General features: G+C 40.0%; 1 protein-coding gene across 5 annotated transcripts in view; it reads right to left on the minus strand.

Moving 5' to 3' along the window:
• STARD13 (StAR related lipid transfer domain containing 13) overlaps window positions 1-19,016 on the minus strand; it is a 288,293-nt gene that overhangs the window by 159,491 nt on the left and 109,786 nt on the right. For all 5 annotated transcript variants that reach the window (XM_066175991.1, XM_066175992.1, XM_066175998.1 and 2 more), the window contains one exon: window positions 3,841-3,874. In XM_066175991.1, the coding sequence (XP_066032088.1) occupies window positions 3,841-3,874 (34 nt within the window). The remainder of the gene's footprint in view (window positions 1-3,840; window positions 3,875-19,016) is intronic.

The following is a 19,016-nucleotide window of genomic DNA, read 5'->3' on the forward strand; positions in this document are numbered from 1 at the left end:
AATGGCATCAGCTATTAATGATAGCAGGAATGTGGTTTAGTGGCTGAAACCACAGGTACCACCAGGATAGCCATATTCATTCCTAAAGAAAGCAGAGTTCAGTGGATGAATCTGGTGTTTTCACAGGTCTTGGTAAAGCCACAGAACAGGGTATTTTTAACATATTTGTAATGCTTATTAATGCCATCACATACAAGCAGTATGTGAGTTGCCTTCCTGTCAACCGCTTCTACAGAAAGCCAACAAACAACTTGCTCACCTCAGGCCAAGGGTGAGCCTGTCTGTGTGAAACCACCTTTCCCACTCCAAACTGCTTGTCCTCTCTTGCGACTGTCCCTTGTACTTTGCTAACTACGTCTTAAAGAGTGTGGGCAACACCACATTTGCAGCCTATGTCTAAGTCCAAATAACATTGTATTTACTTAATAGTAAAATATATATATTTCTGAGTGTTTGTGGAACTCCATTTCAGCCCAACCCAGAGCTGTCCATCCCAGCCCTATGATGCTGCGACAGGCCTGTTCTCTGCCACAGCCCTGCCCAGCCGTGTGACCCGACTTGTAGAGTGACAGACATCCCATCCCATTCTTGGCCCATCCCTGTCCCCAGGCCTCATCCTGGAGCTGTCTGACCTCTGTTCCTGTGTCTGCCCCAGTCCCCAGGGAGCCAGCGACTCATGCTGCACCCTGTCATGATTAAAGAAAACAGCAGAATAAATTCATGCCTCTAGAATCACATCTCACCATTATTTAATTTTTTTTTCTGAATGGTTAGATCATCATTAATTCCAGTGCACGCACTGTTGTAAGTACCAACGTTATTACATCTGGAAGTAATGACACAAGGCCTGCCAAGCATACAGTGACACTGCCAGCAATGCTGGTACTTCAAGTGAGGTTCCCTGGTGTGGCTGGGTGGTCTCTGCAGCTGTAGCTTTTCTTAGACACATTTTGGGTATCCTGCTTAACAATTGTTTAACAAATATATAATAAATGTTGTGAGACACCCACTACAAATCCATATAATGGAACCCCAAAATATTGCATTTATTTGAGGGGGAAAAAATAACATAAAATTCAACAAGAGAGAGAACAGCATTCCAAAGGGCAGGTTTTTTTCCCTTTCACATCCAAAAAGAGTTTACATGGAGAATGACTGTAAGCTACGGACAGCACCGTCTTGGGGAAAGGGCTGCAGAAGTTCCCACCCCAGCTGCAGCAGCTCTGAACTGCCCTGTGCATCCCCAGCTCCTGATAGGGTGGGCTTATAGGTGCTCTTTGATGGGGAGGGCAGGGTGACCCACTGGCACTCTGGGAAAAGACTCTTTTGGCCCCTGAGAGCTCTAGAGCTCTGAACAAGAAAGGGGTCAGAAGAATTAATGACAAAAGAGAATGAGAAAGAATAAAAAGTAAGGATGTAAGGGAAGAGTGATGCAGAAAACAAGCTTGAGTAGAACAGTGAGTGCTGTGTTCTGTGTGTGGCTGATACAGGCAGGACAGGTTTTCTTTTCCAAACCAGAAAACTTATTATCCAGAAAGCACAGAAAATATCAGAAATGTTTAGCAACTGCAAATCTGGAAGAAACCCTTGTTCCTCAGTTCAAAACATAAATTTTTCCTCCTTCGTGATTTAAATCATGTTTTCTCTTTTTACCTCTCTCACTTTTTTTAATACTTCAGTGTAACAAACTTCAAAGCCAAAAGATTCAAAGTTATATAAAAATTAACACTTTTCACTTTGAAGACTGTTAAATAATTCCATGTTGAGACGTGCGCCTATTTTACAGAAATGATTTTACATAGAAATTAATGGATGCTAACCTTTTCCTGTAAAATGTTCTATTTGAAGAAATGGACATTTTCTGCCAGAAGCATTTTAGAGATAAATTTATTACCAGCTCTACCATATGCTAGATTTCTATGACTTAAGTTTCACCTCAGTCACCAAACTGTGTCAGAAAATGACCCGTCATTCTTCTTTCATGCCTGCAGTCATCAGATTTTCAACCATCATTCTACATTTCTACTGTTAGGATGGGTGCTAAAACTTTATCTCTTTTAGTGACAAAATTAATAGTGTCATAAAAGTAAAACAATTAAAAATCAATCATACTATATAAAAGGAACATTGCTTAAAGAATTAGTTTTATTTAAAATGCATGTGCCATTGGCACGTTTTCCTTTTCTTTATAAAGTGAGGCTTCAGTGGCGCAGAGAGGTTTTGGTCCAACAATGAATACAATTAAAACAATTGGTCAATCTATCTCAGAACTTCTGAAATTTTTTTAGAGTTGGAAAAGCCCAGGCATGTGTTTCATTGGCAAATACCATAATGAATAAATCCACATCCAAATAATAAAGTAGGAAAAAGTTAATGTGTATAGAGCTTGAATGAAAATACATACGTTTACACAATGCTCAGCAGCCTTCATGTTTTGTTGACCTGAAGTTAAGTACATGAGGGTGGAATTGCCTACAGAGACCTGAGTTTTCTAGCCCAGGGTTTCTGGCATTTTGCTAAGCCACCAAGTTTGGTAGCAGAGCCACTGAATCAGTGAAAATGGCTCCAAAAAGCCATGATCATCTGAATCTAACCAAGTTAAGGTTGGCCCCTGGAACAAACTGCAGACGCAGTTTACATGAGAGACAGATGCAAGAAGAAATCACTGAGTGAACAAACTGGCTTAAACTAGTCCTTCAGGCCAAAAAAGAGATGCTAAGTCATCTAGGGACAGAGGGATAATTACAGCAGCGATGTCCAATTGCTTTCCTTTTAATTGGCATACACTGCATACATCCTGACTAACAAAACAGAAAATGCAGTCAGAAATGGGTGACCCCAGAGGTCAGTTGCTTTATGACTGAAATACTTCTAACTGGCAAAGACTTTTGTGGGAAGGAGGATTCATCTAGACTTTGGGGACATTTCTTTTTGCAAAACTGTGAGGCTGTTACTAAACCCCAGTAACCCACATTCTGGGAAGCCATTGCTTTTCTCTGTATTTCTTAATTGTGCTTCATTACAATTTAATAAGGACATTTACTCTCAATTAAGCAAATCATCCAAGCAGTTTCTTACGCCTGTTGCAATTAATTGGTTTTGTCAAATGTGGGTTTAATTGTGTGTTAAGTATCTTGCTGAACCAGGATCTGTGTGTGTGTACATATCTGCCTATCCAAACCTTTCCTTAGCTCCTACCATGATAATGTATGTGCAGTTCAGGGTATCTGAGTCTTTAGCTGTGCTTATTGCTCTGGTCTTGGTGCCTCAGTGGCCCTAAATAATTCCTGCATAATGGTCAAACTCACTATTGCACTAATATTGAAAAATTCTTAATTCTTCCATCAGATAATGGGCTCCTGCCAAGGGAAAAATCAGCCATTGAGACTCTGCCACTTGGGACATGTGGGTCCCAGGGGGTTGTTAGATTTTTTGAAAAATATGCCTCTGTAATGAGCTTCTTCCTAAGATTCAGCTGCTGAGTGACTGAGACAGAAAGAGCTCTGAGGTGTTCCTCATCTTTGTTCACGTCTCACACACACACACAACAGTGTCATGGCAAAACCCTGAGTCCTGTGCTGACACCAGTAACAATGCTTGGGTTTATCCCCACTATTTCAGATCTTACCTGGCAAGGTGTAAGTCCAAAGGTGATGAATTATCAGCTTTCCTAAGAACCACTTTAATCCTACACCAATAGGTCATGAACAGCAGCATGGAAACAGTTGTCACAGATGCACTGAACACCCATTTAATAGCAGAGATTCCCTGGGTCCTCCATCAATGCACGCATGGTAACACAAGCAACCAAGAAACTTTCAAGAAGCAATGCAGACTTACCTGCTTTTTCCTTGCACAGCTTCTGAAACAGCATCTGTAAGAAAGTGATTTTTATTTAATAATGGTACATTTTTTCCTTCGAATAAGTCGCACACTTCAAGATGACAATCTATGTAATTATTAATTGTCACCACCTTACATAAGGCATAAAATCCAGAGCTTATCAATAGAAATCATGCATAATAGCTAGTTTTGCTTGCTACTGACAACCTGGCACCTATTAACAAATCAGATTCACCTGTCTTGCAGTGAGTGAGTCTAGGAGCATATTCTGCAAGGAGAGTATGTGCTGCAAGGATACATGAGGTAAAATACACTGGAACATGTCTGAAAGGGTCTTGTAATTCTGGTGGGGCTCAGGGAGCAGGCAGGCTGCTGAAAAGTTGTGTAGGCAGCTCTACTGATGGGCAAGAAACAGGACAGTGTGACTCAGAAAGGTAGATGCATGTCTCCTGCTCATCTGTGACCAAGAGATGGTTGTTCTGCCTGAGGCTTGTGGGCAAACTGACCTGCCATGTTGTTTTCTTTGTATTTTTCACTTTACTGCTTTGGGTTTGCAAAGGGTTACCATTAACACCACACTTGGATGCACCTCTTGGTCCATTACTTTTCTCTTTAATAGCTTTCAGTGCCCAAATGAGGAGGTTGTTGACAGTGATTAAATGCATTTCCTTTCACAGATCCATCAACTCTCAGCATTGCAGGCTGTAAATGAAAGTAGCATAATGGGTGAAACTGCACCTAAGTTTTTTAAAAAATTAAACAGAAGGGTGAACAGATTCCTCCAGGTACCAGTATGAAGTGAAAAATATGGAAGCAGCTGAAAAGACAGCCACTCTTGTGCCTTGCAGTGACACACTCCCTGTTCCTGTTATCTGCTTGTCCCCACAGGGACAACCATCTGCACTTTTTCATCAGATGCACCAAGAGCTCCGTTATCTCTTCAGTCAATATTGCTTCTGCAGCCTTGATAGGAATCTGTCTATGAAAACATGCTTTTTATTTACCTTTTATTTAATGAAGACTTTTACTGAGATACTGGAAAATTCCTCCTCTGAGCACAGAACTGAATTGGTTAGGCATCTCTCTTAATAACAGGGAAAGCACAGCTAGACTACATTTTTTTTTGCCTTCTGCAAGGCAATTTCATTCTAAAACAGCCTCTTGCTCCTTTGCATGGTCTTCCTGAGCAGCAGCTGAAGCTGACCTATCTTTAGCCAGCAGGGATCCAAGTGGAGTGGTCACTTCTGATGGGAAGATAACAAGTGGCTGAGTCCAAATCAGGTTTCATTAGTGGCAAAGCATCTCATTTCCACAGAGAAGTAGGAAATTCAGGCACAGGCTGTGTCAACTGGCAAGGGACAAGCAGGTCACACATGAATGTGCCAGGTTTTTGGGATGCCTTTCTGAGTGAGGCATATCATATTGTCCCTCCACTCTTCAGTGGGGTGCAGTGTTGTTTATCACCCCATGTGGGGACAGGCATCTGATTTTTCGCATCACAACTCTGGCATAAGCCAGGTCTATGCCTAAATTGCCATACTGAATCTTTGGATAAGCACTTCTTGAAGAATACATAAATGACATGTGAATCAAAAATAAATATATCAGTTCTTCATGGATAGCTGGTTTGTGTGTTCTAGTGCTGCCAGAAGGACACCAGTTATTAAAATCATACGCAGGCTATGTTAACTTCCAAGATCTTTTTAGGATGCCATACAAAAAAGGATGCAAATTATTGCTGGAACAATCCCAAGTGGCAACAGAAAGCTGCCAACTAAAAGTGATTTATGGAAATGATAACGCACTATATAACTGATTGTGTAACAAAATACATTTATTGGAGGACAAGCAACCCATCTGAACAGCATGGCACCAGCTAATCAAATATATAGAAACCATGGACCAAGAGAGTACAACTGCAGCCAAAAGACTGTTGCAGCACCTGCTGCTATGAATAATAAAGAAATCATTTGCGTACAACTCCAGCTGTAACAATTTTGCAAGTACAAGTGTCAAACAGAAGCCAAAGATAAACACACTCTGCTGCTATAGCCATGTTTTATTTGCTGAAGCATGTAAACCAGCCCATAGAAATCAGAAATGTATGGAATGCTGGGTCCATTCCTACCCCTCAGCAGTCCTGTGTCTCAGCAGAGCCATTCCACATTCACCTCTGTGAGCAAAGGTCTCCAAAATCTTGCCTGGGCAGTGTCAACCGGTACTCTATGATCAGAGAAGGATGAACCAGTGACATGAATGAGGCAATTGTACTCTCAATGTTGGTGCAGCTAGCTCAAGAGAGGCTGTGGATCTATTGGTGGGAGGAAAGTGGATGTTACATTTATAAAGAACCTGACACGGCCTCAAGTTTCACCAGGAGAAGTTTTGATTGGATTTTAAGAAAAACTTCCTCACAGAAATCATTGCCAAGCATCGAGGCAGGCTGTTTGTTCTGGGAAGGGTGGAGTCACCATTGCTAGAGGTAGTTAAAAGATATGTAGATGCACGCGTGGAACCTAAGGTACATGGTTAAATGGTGGACTTGATGTTGTTGAGTTAATGGCTGGACTTGATGATCTTTGAGGTCTTATACAACCTAAATGATTCAATGATTGTGTGATTTTCCTGAAAGGTATTCTGCTTGGAAACAAATTACTCAAATGAACTCCCTGGATGAAGTGGAAGTGAAGGTAGAAGCAAAACACCAACATTATAAAGTCAACACGGAAAATAAACATATTCAACAAAAAAACTGTTTCTCTGATCTACATATACTCTTTCATGGTTATAAGTGATCAGGACATGGAACTCATCAAACAACTGGATTAAATGACTTAATAATATCCCAGAAAGCTTATTGTCACATAAAAGCTTTGGGTTTTTTTGACACAGATTATGAAACGGTTGACTTGAACAACTACAAAACCATTTTAATTTGCAACAGCACAGGGATTCTGCAATGCCAGCCAATTCTGTAATATCATACACAATTTAAAAAAAAAACCAAACTATTTTGCATCCAAGTCCTTTGCTTCCCTCTTTTCCATCAACCTCTATTAGTTATTAGCTCCTTTATGCTCCTATTTCAAATATGCCCATATCTTCCATTGATATTTCTAAGTACCTGTCAAACTGTCATCACTCACTCTCAGGAAATCACACCCCCCCAAAAAACAAATAGAAAAGGTAATTAGTGTATCTGTTCAGCATGCAAATAACTCCTCTAGACATTTAATAAAAAAGCCAGAGAATTTATTCAACATAGATATGGTATCAAAAATATCACTGCAATTAAATAAACCCTGGCATTTGGACAGGACTACTTTACATCTGCTGTTAATAAAAAAGGCTTTGGATTCTGTGAGCTTATGTTCTGCAGTGAGCAACCAGCAGCACCACTCTGAAACGTGATACTCCTTGCAGAGGAAAAAGGATAAATCTGTATGACTTCCAACTGGTTCAGTGATACTAAAGGAAAGCACTCTAAACTGAAGAAGGTCCTGCAAAGTATAAATGTTGAAAATCATGCTGGTTCTTAATTCTAGCAATTTAATAACCTACTAGGCTTTAATTAGAGTGACATACAGGCAGTTTTAAAGGAGGAAAACAGCAATCCACATGCAAAACTCAATCATCTGCAGGTTCAATCACCAGGTTTATTAGATCCTTTCAGAAAGATGTTGACAGAAGGAAAGAAAATCCTAGTTACTACTTCAAAATAAAATTCTACAGCCCAAAAAGGGAAGTAATATTATGACACTCAGCAATGTTACCCTTAACTTGAAGTTACCTGGCCCCTGCAATGAGATCTTCAATCTGGATGACACTTGCAAGTTCCCTAGAGCATGTTAGTCAGTTGAGAATAATGACAATACTGAAGCTATTCCACAGAAAATACTGCTGAGACTGCTGTGTCAGAAATTTGATTTCTCCCAGAGACTTGCACCCATCTTTGGTACAGGGTTGAAACTGCTGCTGGATTTTAGTGCTTAAGATGTATCTTCAAAGGCTGACAACAGGGCTCATAATTTTCCTTTAAAATACAACCACTGCAGAGGTGTTTATTAGAGACCATATTTAATACACGGCCTGAGTGCTATTGGAGAAGTCACTTGTGGCATGGAAGACAGATCTTGGTTGGATGGGACTCTGCCCTACACCTGTTGCATCACAACACATTGGCCGCCTCACCAGGTTAGAAGGAGGGAAGGCGAAATTCTTAATTTCTTCCATTGAACCTGAGCTACTGTGCTGCAAACTCTTCATGATGGGGTCAAAGAAAGAAGCTTAAACAGCTCCCCAGTCTGCAGTCAAGCAAGTCTTCTTGCTTGTTCATAAGAAGGGTGACCGGCAGGTCAAGGGAGGTGATTCTGCCCCTCTACTCCACTCTCATGAAACCCCACTGGGAGTGCTGCATCTAGCTCTGGGGACCCCAGCACAGAAAAAATGTGGTCCTGCTGGAATGGGCCCACGGGAGGGCCACGAAGATGATCACAGGGCTGAAAAAACTCTCCTATGAAGACAGGCTGAGAGAGTTGCAGAAGAGAAGGCTCTCGGGAGACCTCACTGCAGCCTTTGAGTACTTATGCAGGGCTTCAAGCATCTGTAAGAATTCAGAGGACACGGACACGTCTTTTGAAAACCCTAAACTTATATATTCTGAGCTGTATTCTAAAAAGGTAAAATTGTAAATACTGCCTAGATATATAAAAGCATATTTAATAATCGTGCACAGCTGTTAAAGGACACTTAATGAAAATTTGAAAATTATTTTCTCTAGTTTTGTATTTTAATTGGCAAAATTACCCTCACTCACAGTTCTTAAAATGCATTTTTCTTTATTCCAAATATTTGTTTTATTTAATTTTGCACCAAGATCAGTGCTGGTTCAAAAAACTGTCATAAAAAGAAAGAGTTATTCAATTGCTTTTTGTCTGTCTGCTACAAATATGTAGCTATTTTGCCTATGTACTATTGATAGAAGTTTAGAAAATAAGTGACATTCTTATGGCTGCTGTTTTGAAACCTTTGATCAAATAGAAAACTGCCTGGAAACTATTTTAAAGTGAAAGCTTTTGGACGGCATTAAAAAAAAGATTTACAATAAGTGGAGCAGGGCAATGATAAAGTATATAAAAATGAAAACCATTTCAACAATGTTCCAAGTGAGATTAGAAGAAAACGAGCTACAAGACTAACAGCAAAGGAACATGCATTTCAGTAAGTGTAATTTATCATACTTATCTAAAAGAATTTATTATATTAATAGACCAGGGAGATTTTACCTCTAGCAGCTGCTAATATGATTTCCAAATGTCAAGCAATTACAGCCCAGGGGGTTATAACCAAATTTTTATTGAGGAGGATTCAGTTCCAACATGTGAGAGCAGCTACTTGCAGTGAGTGCTAGAGTGTGCCTCTATGGTATTTTTTACTGTATTAAACCATTGCAATTGCTCATTTTGCCATCAGATTGGATGATAGCATTCATCCTGGTGGCTCAGCTGGCCATGCCTATTTGTCTAGCACCAGCACTAGCACTCATCTTGACAAATGAGAATCAAAAGCAGCAGAACATTAATTTTATCCTCAAACAATTTCTGCTCTTTAATTTGTTGCTTTCATCACAAGAGCTCCATTACAGCTCCATTTCCTCTGTCTCACATCTTGCTGTAATGCAAGCACTTTAATACTCTGTAATCTTGGGGTTTTTGTTGTCATTCACTCTACATTACCTTTGCTCCTCCTATGATTTCCCCAATGGAATAAAATGACTATTTTACTATTCCATGGTCTTGAAGAGTGAACTGTCTGATCTCCTGAATTTGGCCCCAGTACCACTAGTGGAAGTCTGAACATGAAAAATTTCCTATTATTTAATGGATAGCAAGAAGCCTCTGTGTTGACAAGATCCTCTTTGTTGCTGACTATGCCACACCACATATGCAGGTATGCTCAGATATCAGCATTTACATTAGGGTAAAAAACCATGTTGCAATAGTTTGCAACTGCTCCACAAATCCCAGAGAAGAATGAGAGCAATAACAAGGGAATCAGTAGAAGTGGTACTCTGGAGCTTGCAACTATTGAGGACTTTTTCCAAACTCTTTTTCCATTAAAAATTCAATTGATATGACTTTTCAACAGAGAATGTGAATTATCAAATAAAAAGCGAATTGTTAAGAGGTTTCACCTTGATAGCTTTGAAAGAAAAAATACTTTTTGTGTTGAAAATGTGTTTACTTTAATATTTAACCATTGTATTACATTACATAAGAAATTTGCAAAGCCTGGTCTTGGACCATATAAGAAAATTTTACAAACTGGCAAAGCATTTCACAGAACAGAAAGACTATTTCTATCAATATTTGTATTCAAAACCATGAAAAAAGGGCACCAAGGTATCATAAGTTTACATACCTTCTTCACCTTCAAGATACCTGTGATTTTGGAGGTCACTGGAATTAATTTAGAAAATAGCTCTGAACAGGTAAAATTACTATTTTTAAAATATTATTTGGAGATATAGATATTTAAAACTCCAGAATGTTACTTTGCTGTAATATATCCATGGTAGTTTTCTTAAATTTGCAGGGATTCTATACTGTGCTTGTGGAAGTCCATGTCCTAACCAAAGCAAGCTGTGAGAACAGCTTTTCTGTTGTCACTATTTTGCCCTTTGTGGCCAGCTGGATATACCTGAGAGACAGAACACAGATGTTTCACTGCACAAACAGATGTCCCTCAGCCATTCAAGGTGACCAGGGCAGCAAAACAGGTCTGGTTCCACCTGGTGTAAAGCGGTGATATACCCCCATTCTCTTTCACTTACACAAACTCTCAATAGCACTTCCCACTTTTGGGCTTTTAGATATGCTTTAATAGTAGCCAATATTTTAAAATCTAATTGAAATCTAACCTGACACTTGGGTATTATGTTCTTGCAAAGCAGGTACAGGCAGCCTCAAGAATTTAGCCAAGGAAACAGCTTGTGGAATATGTATGCACTTTTGGTTTGCATAGTGTCATAAATGTTCAGTTCATCCTGCCCAATTCCCAACACCCACCCTTGGGATCACTTCCTTACAGGATACAGTTCTGCCATGTTTCAGCAAATTTCATCCTGATAAAATCAAAAAATGTCCTCTTCATTATGCTTTTACCTTTACCAAGTCCCAGAAGAACTTAGTCATTCTGAACTCTCAACTCTGCAGCAGGACCAACATCAACATGCTCAGAACTGTGCAAATAACAATTAGTGCTCAGTCCTGGACTAAGATAACCAGCCTCACTTCTGTATAAACAAAGACATGAGTAAAAACTGAAGATAATATAGTTGTCAGAACATATGTGTGGGGGTCAGGTGGAAATGTGATGGGGCAGAGGTGTGAGGAAGAAAGGCAGAAAAGAAGGGCAATCACTGCCAAATGGAGATGAACAAAAGTGAGAGGTCAGAGCAGCCCCTTTTTACAATCCTGGAACAATACAGTGAGTCACACATTGCTATCATTTTTACCCTCTTGAGTAGGAAGAAGTGCTATATCTATTTTAAAGATAGAATGAAGTGGGAAAGGTACAAGAGGTCACAGAACAACAAAGAGAGGAATGAAAGCTGGGGACTGCTATCCTGCTCTGGGAAATGAGTGACTGCTAAAGCAAACAGCAGTTAGCAGTAATACATGGCATAACATGAAAACCAAGCCCTGTGAGCTCTGGCTACAGCTGTGGTGTTGTTTTAGCTTGGCCCAGAGCAGTACTTAGATGGGAATGAACTTCAGACCGCCATTGGCAGCAGTTTGTTTTCACTACTGAGTGTCCACAGAAATGTTTCATGATGGCTAGGCTCTAAGTGGATATCAGGTATTCTCCTTCACGGTCAATAAAACTCATCACTGTAATTTATTCTTAAACAAAAATGCACTTTTCCCAGTAAACTGATGTATTAGCCATCAGTTAAAATCTTGGTCAACATTTTAGGCATCTTGAGAAAAAGCAACACAGGTTTGTTTAGTGGTCATTTTTCAGTAAAAGATAAGGCAGGGATAAGTGAAGAATAAATTGTTTTATTTCAAAGAGTTACTGAAAATACAGAAGTTGACACAGCAGAAGAGCTGTGGACAGCTTTGTGAGAACACCTGTGGAAAATGTTAGGTAGCATCTCTGCCCCTTCTGGCATCCAAGCAAGGGCTGATACCCTTAGGAGAAAGCAGACATTCTGAATGTTTTGTATCTTGTAATTTATAGATTTTAGTCTTTATAGAACACTTCAGTACTGGAAACCTGCTGTAAATCCTTTTCAGTCTGTCATAATTTCTTTTTTGTCTGCCTCTGGTTTTGTCTCTGTTTATCAGAACTGTTACGCCAGATTTAAAGAAAAACCTTTTCCCATGCAAATGACATGGTTTCCCTTTGGGAGGTTTCATAGTTCTCCCTTTCTAAGAAAGAACAGAATGGCTTTCAGTGTGCCAGCACCAGGTAAGAGAATGCCACCTACCTCACCACCTCCACAGCAAATGCACACAAGACGTGTCAGAAATGACAACTCCACTGCAAATTCTGGTGTAGCCCACAGGAAAACCAATGGTTGTGATGTGTATTGACTTCTGTTGTTTATTTTCAAAATGAACACTTCAACACATATAAATATAGGACAATGCATTTGTGTTATGGTCACAATGTTAATATTTTCATAGAAAAGCATACATTTCCCTTTGCAGTGGGGTTCACTGCCAGCAAATCCCCAGGTGCAATTCAGATAACTGCCATGTAAACACCTAAACAACTTCAAAGCCCTGTGTTCCCAGCTGCTTGCCTTACTTTTTGCCTTACCTGCCAAGATTATGCATATGGTGAGAAAAGATGGGTGAAATTATGCTGCATCAGGAGTTGAGAACCCCTTATACACCCCTTATACATATGTGAACTAAGAACAAGAGGATTGCAGTGCACCAAAAGACTAACAGACCTGTATGGTTTGAAATTGTTTAGAGAAGGCATGCTCAAAGTTAATGCTCAAAGTTAATACTATGCCTAAATCCATTCATTTTTATACACTAACTGTGGTGGTGGGCCGCATTGGACTCAACACACTCTGGAGACACTGGATCTAGAAATCGTCTTTACGACATACACATCATGCACCCTAACCACTCCCTCTTCCGCTCCCCAAGTAAGCATATGCAGACATATATAGACACACGCTTTTAGAGATATATATGTGTGTGTGCGCCTCTGATTCACCCACCCTTCCAAACTTTTCCCTGCAAAAATTGCTGATGTGACAGAGCATGGTTTTGTGTGCTCACATACTGAAGGGGCTGCTGGCTTAATCTGTGACCTTCAACAAGTCAGAGCAGCATTGACTGAACAAAGAAATTAATGCTCTTCAGCTAGTTATGAACATCCCCACTGCTACAGTGGCCCTTGGATTACTGCTATCCAGAGCAAACCCTTAAGCAGTTTGGTCTCTGACTTCTGCAGCTATATCACTCCTAATACACAAGTCGAACTGCAAGTCAGAGATGTTAGGGTTTCTACAGCCATAACCATATTTTATAATTTATAATTTACTGTCTTACAGACATCACAAAATGTCTGTACAGAAGCCTTGACCTTGACCTTTCTGTGTCATATCATGTTTAAAATCATTGGCAAAAGTCACGATGAGCTACTTAGTCACCTGCATGCATCCTTCTCTGACAACAGGAGAGAGCAGAAATTTGTTAGGGACTAGCTCAAATTTCCCCCTCTGGCCCCTAATCCTCCCACAAACACACACATTCCTGCATAGCCTAAAGATTGAAACTAATTTCAATATATGTAGTACTGGATAAAGCTATTTTAAAGGGAAAAACAAAACAAGCCAACCAACCAAACACATTTCACTTCTTGAAATGGAGTAAAGTAACTGCACTCCCACAGAGGGGTTATAAAATTAGCATGTATTACTTCTCAGATGTCATGGACAGCCAAAACAAATATATTCACAGAACTAATATGAAAAACTTGTTTTATGCTTTTCTGCAATGCAGACAATTAATTTTTTATTTTTTATTTTTTTTTTTTATTTTTTTTTATTTTTTTTTTTTTTGGTAGCTAAGCACCATGACCTTCCTAGAAATATTCAAGGATCCTTTAGTGGAAAACTCCACACTCTCTTCACAGTGTTATGGTTCTCCATAGCTCAGTATGATTTCTAAATGGAGTAAACTGAACTTAAAATAATAGAATTATAAAATGTGATATTAGGCAAGCTTCAGACAATTGATATAAAAAGAATTTTTGGATAGCATTGCTTAACATTTATGACATGTTTGTTGAACAATTTTTATACCACTCACATGCACATCATGGACTACAACTAAACGCTGATAGAATGAATGGAGATTTTTCTATCACCTTGCATACCTTTAACTTTTTGTCCTTAATCACGAGACAAATATCATCCTTCTCAGTTTTCTGTTGTTTAATTCAAGTTAATGGCCACTGCTTAAAATCTGTTTTTACAGTTAGATTTAAGGCACTATTCATCTTTTGAAAAGCACTGATTTTACAAAAAAAATCATTGCTTCAGCTGATCTTAAATCAAGGTAGGTCTGATTTACATGAGCTACAAGTCACATCCAACAAGAATAAACTTTTAAAGTGAAAATTATTGTGTCAACCCAGAAAATTGAAAAAATCCTACAGTAGAGGGTGCACCTACTGATCCACATCTATCTTCTGTCCAGTTTTACTCACTCTGTCACATGAACTAAAAATAATTCCAACTCATGATGCAACATCTGAGATCAGAAAGCAGTTATTGCTATTCAGTTTCAAGAAGTTATCTCCTAATTGGTATACTGCAATGTTCCAAGAAAAAAACAAACAAACAAACAAAAACAACAAACAAAAAACAAAACCAGAATGGAAACATTTGAAAAGGGCTTCTAAGTGGGCAAAACCTACTAATTAATGCAACAAAGGATTTTCAGCTTCCTATACTCTCGGGCTGGGCTTCTGGACTATTGTCAGAATGCACATCTGCAACGACCTTGGTGATACCAGCTGCTGGAAAACTGGATGCTGAGATGTCTCTCTACCTTTACAGCTTGAATTCTGTTTCAGCATGGAAATGTACATTTGATTAGTAATTTTTTATTAATTATTGAGGGAAGTGAAGGTGGCTCTCCCAAAGTCTCATGACTGTAAGATGAACCAGTTCCCCATTCCCTGGGACCTCCATGCTGTCTGCATAAAGAACAATAGCTCTCACTTACTGACAGACTCAGTTTACTCTGTTATGGGACAGATGTCCTACACAAATCCTTTCTCCAGAAGCTGGAGCAATCATTTTGTACTTCATGGAGTAATGACATGAGAATAAAGGAGAGATGTCACATTACAGTCATTCTGTTGCCTGTGCTACAATTCATAGTGACATGTATCTGAGGATTTGTCCCTACTACACTAAGAGTAAGACAGGGCATGTACATAACCATAAGTATCTCTTTAGCCAGAGAAGCATGTAAATTCATGCATGTAAATTAATGCAAATGTGTTTTCAAAATTTGCTGACCTTTTGACAGCTGATGGAAAAAAGTTTGAGGGCTTTCTCCTAGGATTAGCTGTACCTCAGGACTGGGGGCTAGGTCTTGAGTTAATCTAGGACCTACAACACTCATGAGAGCTAGAAGGAGACCATCAAACACACAGAACCTTACCATGAGCTGCTAGAGTTAATTATAGAATATCTGGAATTTTGATCAGCTTATTATGTAACTTCAAATGTTTCATCCCTTGCAGCAATAGCTGGGGCTTCATGGCCACATGCACCTTCACATTCAGGGCCCTCCAGCATCTTAGGCTGTCTTTAAAACCCATTTATGACTAGAAATACCTACTAATATTTTATAGTTGATAAAAAAAGAAAAAAATCAATTAAAACATTAATGTTTACACCAAGCCAAATAGGACAGTATGAAAACAGACTCAAGGACGTACTTTATGACAGGATATTTTAGCTCACCAAGTATAACAGCTGTGCACAGTGTCAAGCCTCTTCATCATCTCCATGATTAAAGAATGAGAATATGTAACTCTAGGCAGATGATTTAAGAAAGGAGAAGAGGCCTTACATATTAATCGACTATGAGATTAAGGAACTGTCATTATTTCACTGACTTCTTTATATTTCAGAATCTTAGCACCCCTTTAGTCTGAATTCATAGCTATACAAGCCCAAACAGGCAGTAAAAGCTGGGTGTATGTAGCACCATGATGCACTGCCTGGAGTTCCTCCAGTCTTCATGCTAAACATTCTTAAGGCTCTTTATAGATAACAGTCTGATTTCTTGCTGCATTTTTTTCTACAATGTATTGCAATATTCACCTTCATTCTGTGTCAAATCTAATATAATTCATATCTAATCTTGGGCAAGCCTAAGCTCTCTCTTGACTAAAATGCATTGAACGTTTTTATTTTAGTAAATAATCAAACAATAACATTTCTGTGGTGACTTTTATTTTAAAGACTTCTGAAGGCAAGAAAGACACACAAATTACCCTCTGCACAAGGGCTTTTCCACATTAGGTACCAGAAGGTACCCACCTCTCTTATCTCTAGAAGTTTTGGAGATTTTGATCCTATGTTGTAAATTTTCAGTACACTACCTGTCAGCTTTTTGATAGTCACAGTGTTTTGGAGCATATATTGAGAGCTTTATCCATATGAGATTAAAGCACAAATTCAAGGCAACAGCAACATAAAGAATGCAGCAATTTACCATTTATGTAGTGTTATGTTATTTTATTGCTTATATTACAAAGCACCTCACATTCAGGATTCAACCAGAAATAAGGTCACTTTTTATGGGAACACACAATATATGAGAAACTAGGTCAAACCCTATGCATATGTATAGGATGAAACGATCATCCTTGGATTGAAGACCTCAGCCTAGCTTAGACTTTCATTCTAGATACTACACCAAATGTGACATTTTGCAAAGGGAACACTCATTCCTCAGTTGTGTCCTTATTCTCAAAAGTGCAATCCAATCTTGGATCTTGAGAGAATGGAGATAAAATGTCTATCAGGCATTTAAGCTCAAGAGAGGACAAAGAACTCAGAAACCCCCCGAGCTCAGCATTTCACAACAGCCAGCTGTAGATTTCCATGCCAAGACTGGGGCTGTATTTACGCCTCTCAAAAACTGTGGTTTTCACCATTACAGGATCTCAAGTCCCTGAATGTCTCTCAATTCCCCCAACCTCCAGGTGAGAGCTGGGGGAGTGAAGTCTCTCCCACTGTAAGAGAAAAAGAGGTTTAGGACCACTTGGTGAAGCTGAACAGCCAGAAGCCCATGGGACCTGATGACATGCATCCCAAGCTTCTGAAGAAGCTGGCTGGTATTGTTACCAAGCCACTCTCCATCAAATTTGAAAAGACATGCCAGTCAGGCAAAGTCCATGGTCACTGAAAAAAGGGAATCATTAGTTATTTTTAAAAAGGTAAGAAAGGACAACATGCAGAACTAAAGAGGCTCATCTCTGTACTTGGGAAGGACATGGAGAACATCTTCATGAAACCATTATCAAGGCGCATGCAAGATGTGGTGATCCAAGACAGCCAGCATGGCTTCATAAGGGCAAATCCTGCCTGACCAATCTATTGGCCTTCTGTGGTGGAGTGAGGGCAACTGTTGAAAAGGGCAGACTGACAGACGTCATTGGCCTAGACTTCTGTACAGCCTTTGACACAGGCCCATATGACACTCTCATCTCTGGAGAGATGTGGATTTGAAGGGTGGACTATTTGGTTGATAACGTCAATAAGGAATTGGACACAGCCAGAGAATTGTGGTCAATGTGTCTGAGTCCAGGTGGAGGCCACTGACAAAGGGTGTCCCTCAGGGCCCTGTCTTGGGATCTGTGCTCTTCAATATCTTCATCATTGACATTGACAGTGGGATGGAGTGCACACTCAGTGAGTCTTCAGATGGCACAAAGCTGAGCAGTGCAGTTGACACAACAGAAGGACAGGATGCCATCCAGAGGGACCTGGACAAACCTGAGAAGTGGCCCTACAAGAACCTCATGAGGTTTAACAAATCCAGGTGCAAGGGTCTGCAGCTGTTGGGGCCATCCCAGACATGAGCACAGCCTGGGAAAGGAACTCCTTGAGAGCAGCCCTGTGAAGAAGGACTTGGGGTTTCTTGTGAATGAAAAGCAGGACATGAGCCAGCAGTGTGTGCTCGCAGCCCAGAAGACAAACCACAACCTGGGCTTCCTCCCAGGCAGTGTGACAGCAGGGTGGGGGAAGTGATTCTGCCCCTCTGCCTTGCCCTCATGAGACCCTGCTTGGAGTGCTGTGTCTTGCTCTGGGGTCCATGGCACAGGAAAGACATGGATGGACCTGTTAGAGCATGTCCATAGGAAGGCCATGAAGATGATCAGAGAGGTGGAACACCTCTCCTAGAAAGACAGGTTAAGAGGGCTGGGGTTGTTTAGCCGGGAGAAGAGAAGACTCCAAGAAGACCTCATGGCAGCCTTGTAGAACTTAAAGTGGCCTATAAAAAAGAAAGGGAGAGCCACTTTTCATACTGATGGGAGCAGGCAGTGGGTTTAAACTAAGAGAGGAAAGATTTAGACTAGGTGTTAGGAGGAAATTCTTTACTGGCACAGGTTGCCCAGAGAAGTTGTGGATGCCCCATTCCTTGAAGTGTTTAAGGCTAGGTTGGATGGGGCTATGAGCAACCTGGTCTAGTGGGTGACATCTCTGCCCATGGCAGAGGGATTGGAAGTACATGACCCTTAATGTCCCTTCCAATATAAACTATTCTATGATCAGGATGCTCAGTTGCCTACTAGAGATGTTTACAAATTCTGAACTGGTATCAGTGGATAATGGATACAAAAATAGTCACGGCCATCTTTCTGCCACTAGCTCTGCCCCTAAAAATGTAATTAAAAACTGAAACATGCCATTTTGCATACTCAAGGAAATACGCATTTACAGGCCATTTCAACATTGCTCTGATTTTTCAATATACTCAGCAGCTACTCAAGATCATGAAGTACAAGATTACGAAAAAAATTTAAGAAAATGAATTAAGGAATTCCTGGCAAGTTTTACATTCCCCTTTAAAAAAAATTACATACACCCTCCCTTCCTCCCTTCCCTCCAGCAA

The sequence above is a fragment of the Chamaea fasciata genome, unplaced genomic scaffold, assembly GCF_029207755.1.
Source record: "Chamaea fasciata isolate MVZ Bird 193981 ecotype frontalis unplaced genomic scaffold, bChaFas1.0.hap1 SCAF_2, whole genome shotgun sequence".
Taxonomy (NCBI): Eukaryota; Metazoa; Chordata; class Aves; order Passeriformes; family Sylviidae; genus Chamaea; species Chamaea fasciata.